At 55.4% G+C, this 6766-nt stretch overlaps 1 protein-coding gene across 1 annotated transcript; it reads left to right on the top strand.

Moving 5' to 3' along the window:
• The first annotated feature begins 3743 nt into the window (after positions 1 to 3743).
• On the top strand, positions 3744 to 6692 carry LRRN2 (leucine rich repeat neuronal 2). Its single transcript, XM_085300366.1, has one exon. The coding sequence runs from the start codon at positions 3832 to 3834 to the stop codon at positions 6004 to 6006; it is 2175 nt and encodes a 724-aa protein (XP_085156492.1). The 5' UTR covers positions 3744 to 3831; the 3' UTR covers positions 6007 to 6692.
• Positions 6693 to 6766: the final 74 nt, after the last annotated feature.

Genomic DNA, 6766 nt, shown 5'->3' with positions numbered 1-6766 from the left:
AGGCGCTGGCTCCCGCGGGTCGGGGGCGCTCCCGCGGCCGCGGCTCGGTGCGGCGCGATGAAAGCCTAGACRAGTTTGCGTGCTGCCTGCAGGCTTCCTCGGCGCTAATTAAGAAGTAACGAGGCAGGCTGCACCGTGGGCTGCGCGCCGGGCGAGGACGGGCGGCGAGCCCCCTGCCCTCGCTCGGGGTCGAGCCGCGGGGACGCGAGCGTTGGTGACCCGCCGCCGCCGCGGGCTGCGGACGGAGCCGGCAGAACCCCCGTTCGCCTCGCTCGTTTGGAACTCCAAGTATGAAGAGGTTTCCAAAAAATTGCATTTTTCTCTAAGCACCAATCCTATTACTTATACAAACACCTGGCTTGTTACAGCATAATCTTGCATGCAAGGCTTTCGGCGGCCGTCGGTTCTGCAGCCCGCTCCCACGCTGGGCAAAAGTGATAAAACCCTGTGCTGAACATGAAGCCTATAAAGATATCACCAGAAAGCAGAGCTAGCGAGTCTTTCCTATAAAAATGGAGTTAGAGCCAAGGTACTTTTTTGGGACCCTTTTTCACAACCTTAAGGAAGTAAAAAAAAAAAAAAAAAAAAATCCTCCATGTTATTTTTTTAAGAAGAGAAGATTCTATAATATTTTAATGGCCAGGAAGATTTATAGTCACAGAAATGCCTGTGCACTTAAAAAGAAAGATGAGGGTCCATCAGAAGGATGCAGAAATCAATATAGCCTTCCTCTGCTTTAATGCTGTTTCTCTGGGAGGCRGTTTAAAAGCCAATGCCCTCGCAGCAGGCAAGAGAGGAAGCGTGCGGGATCAATTCTGGTGCAAGGCCTGGATACATCAATGCTGAATAAACTTTGGTTGGGAGCCTTTATAGAGAGAACTGGGGGGTGATAAAATACAGTGGCTTGGAGAGAAACTTTCTTTTCTGACTCCGGCTGCTTTGTAATGTTTTTCCTGCTGTGGGAGAGGCTTTTAAGATGGAGGAAAGCTTTGGGGCTGAGTTTGAGTTGTATCAGCGCAGGTCAGAAGAGCTGTAGAAAATGAAAAATCAAAGGCAGCTTGGTGGTTGGCTCTGGCATCCTCTGACCGGGGGGTGCGGAGGGACATCCTGGCTCTGCTCCCACGCTGCCGCCCAGCCCGAGCCCGGGGCTTTCGCACCCTTGCTGTGGCTCCGTGCACCCAGAGAGCATCCAACCGACCAACCTCAGCCCCGTCTTCTCCGGCAAGGGGCTGAGCCAGGCTTGCACCCAGCATGGAGGGAACTAATTGGGGTTTCTGCCTTCACCCGGGAGCCACTGATGAGCCCCGTTAAGGTTTATTGCACGCAGGCAGTTGCTCGCCCTTAGCTTTAAAAGCAGCCCAGGGCTGGGGCTGCCTGGCTTTGCCCTGCAGAGAGCTGGGGGCAGAGGTCCATGAGGCTGCTCATCTTTAGCTCTCCTGCTGCTGTACTGAGATGAGCACTCATCAGAGATCCTCAGAGAAGGCAGGGGCCAGGAAGACCTGGGCTCTGGGAGGAGCTTGGTGGGATGAGATTTCCCGTGCTCAAGGAGCCCTGCTGTGAGCACTCCCTGCAGACCAGCTGGGTTCCCTGCACTGCTTTGGGCAGGACAGGCAACAGCAGGTAGCCAGGGCTGACTTTGGGAAAGCTCATTGCTTAGAGCTAGCAATTTTACCCTAATGGAGAAGCTAAAGAGGAAGGTAGAAGAGGAACCACAGACCAGACTGATCTGTGAGCTCTGGAGATGTTTCAGCTTTGCTGAGTCCTTGTGCTGCCCTGGATGCTGCYGCCCTGTTGTGCTGGGGCTGTGTGTGCACTTGTTTGCTCTTCCCCTAAAAGCTTGCTTTCCTGCTCCCCATCAGCTGTCTGGGCCACCTGCTTCCCCAGTGTCTGCTGTTTTAAACCCTGAGGTCTAATTTTGCTTGGAGACAGGCGTATGGGGGTTTTCAGATTCTTCTGGCAGTGGCTGTGATCATAGTAGCCCTTAGCACAGGAAAAAACTGGTGGCTGCAATAATTAGAAGCCTTATGAGAAAATGGGAATCTGGAGAGAGTGAAAAGTGCAACTAGCCTGGCTGATTGTAAGGGGCAAATTCAAAGGAAAACAGGCTTTAGGTTCTTTTACTGCTTGACTAATGTTCACACTAAGAAGGACGAGATTGATCTGTGTGGGGCTGCAGGTAATCTATTCGCTGTCCAAAGCAAACAGGAGCTGAAGACTGTAAAACCTTCACCTGGATTTACTAACCCTGTGAGGTGCTCGCGTGCAGGGTGGGAGCGYGCAGGCCGGGCTGCATCTGCTCCAGCGTGGAGCTTAGGAAGCCCTTACAAATGCAGAGGGATGCAGGGGCAGTAAATGCAGATTGTGGAAAAAATAGCTCATGCCAGGGGCTATCTGCTCTCCCTGCTCCCTGCCTGCCAGCGAGGGGCCGGGGTCTGCCTGGCGTGGTAGCTCTTAGCCCGCTGTCCCTGTGCTTGTGATCCCTGTGTCGCAGCTCGGTCGCAGAGTGGCTGGGGTTGTGTGTATTTATACATGTTGATAAGATCCCCCCTCAATCTTCGCTTCTCCAGGCTACGCAGTCCCAGCTTTCTCAGCCTTTCCGCAAATGAGGGATGCTCCAGTCTCTCAGTCATTCTAGTAGCCCTTTGCTGGACTGGCTCCAGTAGCTCTATGTCTCTCTCATACTGGGAAACCCAGACCTGGACAAAGCACTCCAGGTGTGGCCTCACCAGGGCTGGCTGGAGGGGAAGGATCACCTCCCTGGACTTGCTGGCATTGCTCTTCCTCATGCAGCTCAGGATACCATTGGCCTTCTTGGCCACAAGGGCACATGGCTGGCCCRTGGCCAGCTGGTCCACGAGGATCCCCAGGTCCTTCTCTGCAGAACTGCTCTCCAGCAGGTCAGCCCCCAGCCTGTCCTGGTGCGTGGGGCTCCATGGGGCCGGATTCTGCACTTGCCTTTCTTGAACTTCATGAGTTCTGAGAGCCTGGGGAAGGTGTGCTGGACCGTGGCCCTTCCTCAGCCAGCACAGGACATGCAGAGCAGGGRCGAGCTGTTGAGCAAGGCTGGCCCAAGAGCCGTGGAGCTGCTGGCAGCTCTCCGCAGAGCAGCCCGCTCTCCCTGGTGGGCTGTCAGAGCTGCCTCAGCTCTCCTGGCCACATGCTCTAGGGGGGGAGCAAATCATAGCAAACAGGCCCTCCAGCTCCAAGGCTGGGCCACAGCCATGGCCAGCGCTGGCCAGCCAAAAATGCTGTGCCAAAATCCTGCAGGAGGCAGCCTGCCCACGGGGACGTTTCTTCCTTGTCCTGCTCAATGGCTGCGGGGAGCAAAGGTTGGGATAACACCCAAACGCTCTTGGGCTGGGCGGGAACGTTTAACACTGAGTACAAAACATTAAAAGAACACTTTAGCGTCTGCCGCAGAGCCAGGCAGGGCGCTGGAGCTCCCGGGTGGGGGGCTCTGAGTGCCTCAGCAGCCTTCCCCGTGCTCATTTATTCTGACATGCTTTTTGCCACGTGCACGAGGTCTCCTCTAACACAGCTTGTTGTCTGGCCTCTTTCAGGAATGACCTTGAGGAGCAACCTGAAAAATGCAGCAAAGTGCAAAAATGAATCATTTGGGGAGGAAAAAAAGGAGAAATTCTGATTAAAGGAGCAACAAACCTCTGTCTGGCATATTATGACTCCYCCAGCAGGGAGGGCCAGGCCGGGCAGCTGTCAGCGGGGCTGTAGCACTGCTGGGAGCAGGGACTGAATGGTGCACGGGGTTTGCATGGGGGATCTCTTCCTGCGGATGTCACTTCCCCGCTGCTGCCACTCAATGCCCCGTTCTCGATGTGCCCCGTGAACGTTTCCTGCCTGGAGGGAAGCCAGTCTTTCCAGTTGAAAATGAGACTCTTCCAGACAAGCTTGCTTCTCCTCTGCGTGGTAGCTGCCACCGCCATCCCCATCGTGCCCTGGAAGGTCAAATGCCCGCTGCAATGCGTCTGCCAGATCAGGCCGTGGTAYACTCCCCGCTCTGTGTACTGTGAGGCTGCCACGGTGGACTGCAATGACTTGTTCATCTCTGCGGTGCCTGAAAACTTGCCGGAGGGGACGCAGACCCTGCTCTTGCAAAGCAACAACATTGCCAGGCTTGAGCAGAGCGAGCTGGACTATCTCAAAAACCTGTCGGAGCTGGACCTATCACAGAACAGCTTTTCTGATGTCTGGGACTTTGGCCTGAAGAACATGCCCCAGCTGCTCAGCCTGCATCTGGAGGAGAACCAGCTGGCCGAGCTGCCTGACAACAGTTTTCCTGGCCTGGGTAACCTGCAGGAGCTCTATCTGAACCACAATCAGCTATGCAGGATCTCCCCCCAGGCCTTCTCCGGCCTTGGCAGCCTGCTCCGGCTCCACCTCAACTCCAATCTGCTCAGAACAGTTGACAGCCGCTGGTTCCAGATGCTCCCCAACCTTGAGATCCTCATGATTGGAGGCAACAAGGTGGATGCTATCTTGGATATGAATTTCAGGCCCCTGTCAAACCTGCGGAGCTTGGTCTTGGCTGGGATGAACCTGAGGGAGATCTCAGACTATGCGCTAGAAGGCCTGCGGAGCCTGGAGAGCCTTTCTTTCTATGACAACAAGCTTGTGAATGTCCCCAAGCAGGCGTTGCAGCAAGTTCCTGGCCTCAAGTTCCTAGATTTGAATAAAAACCCRTTGCAGAGGGTTAAGCAAAGTGACTTCATGAACATGCTACACCTCAAAGAGCTGGGGCTTAACAACATGGAGGAGTTGGTTTCCATAGACAAATTTGCCTTGATCAACCTCCCTGAGCTGACTAAACTAGACATGACCAACAACCCCAAGCTGTCCTTTATCCACCCCAGTGCATTCCACCATCTTCCTCAAATGGAAACCCTCATGCTCAACAACAACGCCTTAAGTGCCTTGCATAAGCAGACRGTCGAGTCCCTGCCCAACCTGCAGGAGATCAGCATCCACAGCAACCCCATCCGCTGTGACTGCATCATCCGCTGGGTCAACAGCACCGAGAACCACATCCGCTTCATTGAACCCCAGTCTACCCTGTGCGCTGAGCCCCCAGACCTGAAGAGGAGGCATATCCGAGATGTCCCCTTCCGGGAGATGACGGACCGGTGCCTGCCTCTTATCTCTGCCAAGAGCTTCCCCTCCCATCTTGAGGTTGCAGATGGTGAGAATATCTCCTTGCACTGCCGAGCTCTGGCAGAGCCAGAACCAGAGATCTACTGGGTCACTCCTTCAGGTGTTAAGCTGATCCCCTATGTGGAAGATGGGCGGTACAAAGTGCACCCCGAAGGGACATTGGAGATTCACAGGATCTCYGCTCAGGAGGCTGGGCTGTACACTTGCGTGGCTCATAACCTCCTTGGTGCAGACACCAAGAGTATCAGTGTGACGGTCAATAGCTCCTTCCCACTCAATGAGGACAGCCTGGAGCTGGTGGTGATGGAGGTCCAGGCCTACCACATCCTGGTTGCCTGGAAGCCACATCTCAACACCATCTCCTCTAACCTCACCTGGTCCARCTTTTTGCTTAGCTCCAATTTGGACATGACCAATGTGGCCCGGATCCCTATAGGGACCCACACGTACAACATCACCCGGCTCCACCAGGACACTGAGTACTGGGCCTGCCTCCACATGGCCTTTGTAGACTTGCAGGCCAAGGTGGCTTGCGTGAACGCCAGGACTAAAGAGGCCAGCTACCGCTACAGGTTCCTCGAGGGCAGGCAGAGCATCCTGACAATGCTGGTGCTCTGCATCTTGCTGCTCTCCGCCAGCCTGGTAGGTCACTATGGCTTCAGGTCCTTCGGGGCAGAGCCTAGGAGCGCCGCGGAGCTGCTCCCACGCTGCACGCCGTGCAGCCCGGGYGCTTCCTCGGAGCGTGTGATCTACCCACCCTTCGTCCAGCACTGGGGTCGGGGGCAGCGCAGGGAGAAGCTCCTCACCGTGGAGGTGCAATCGACCCCCCTGGAGTCTTGAGTGCCAACACGTTGGAAGGACCAGTCGTGGGACGGTTCAGGGTGGGGAGAGTGACTTTTTTTTTTTAACCAAATACAAAACAGACAAAAAAAAAAAGGGGGGGATTTCAAGCAAACAAGCAAAGGACTTGATGCAAGCAAAGCAGCACGATGGGAAAGGCAGAGCCGGCTTGGGGCTTGCGGAGCCCCTTCGTGGCCCTGCTCTCGCCCGCCTCTCCGGCAGCGTCCGTCCGGACCCGGGTGCAGCTCAGAGGCGCCTGCCAGGGTGGGCGCCCGTAGCGCTCGTGCCCGAGACCGGCRCCAGGAGCGATGCCTTGAGCCTTCGAACAGCCATACGGATGATCGGCCGATCACCCCTCTCCCCRCGGCACCGACACGACACCCCCCAGCAGTGTCGGCTCCTTGTTGGACAGTCTCCGTCTTGGAAATGCAAGAAAAATGCCTTTCCCTTCGGGATACACGTTCTGGGTTCGGGGAGGGTGGTTTTCTTTTCGTTTTTGAGCAGTCACAGATAATGAGCCACAAACCCAGCCCCAGCTCCCTTCCCGCAGCTCTGTCGTTTGCTCGCCTGCGATCGGCCAGAGGAAAGCGGAGGGGAAGGAGGTGACTTGGGAAAAGAAATAAAGATGATCTTGATGACACATCTCTCAATTGGCTAGCRGCATCTCTGTAGAGCCGGCTGACTTCTGCCAGGAAGAGTCAGTTGGATCCCATGTCCCACAAGTGTAATTGCAAGGCTATTTTGTAAACTTTTGTGGATA

Source organism: Rhea americana, unplaced genomic scaffold (assembly GCF_003343005.1).
Source record: "Rhea americana isolate MKP2758 unplaced genomic scaffold, rheAme1 scaffold_163, whole genome shotgun sequence".
Lineage (NCBI taxonomy): Eukaryota > Metazoa > Chordata > Aves > Rheiformes > Rheidae > Rhea > Rhea americana.
The sequence above is the reverse complement of the archived record's forward strand: the minus strand, read 5'-3'. Positions and strand labels throughout refer to the sequence as shown.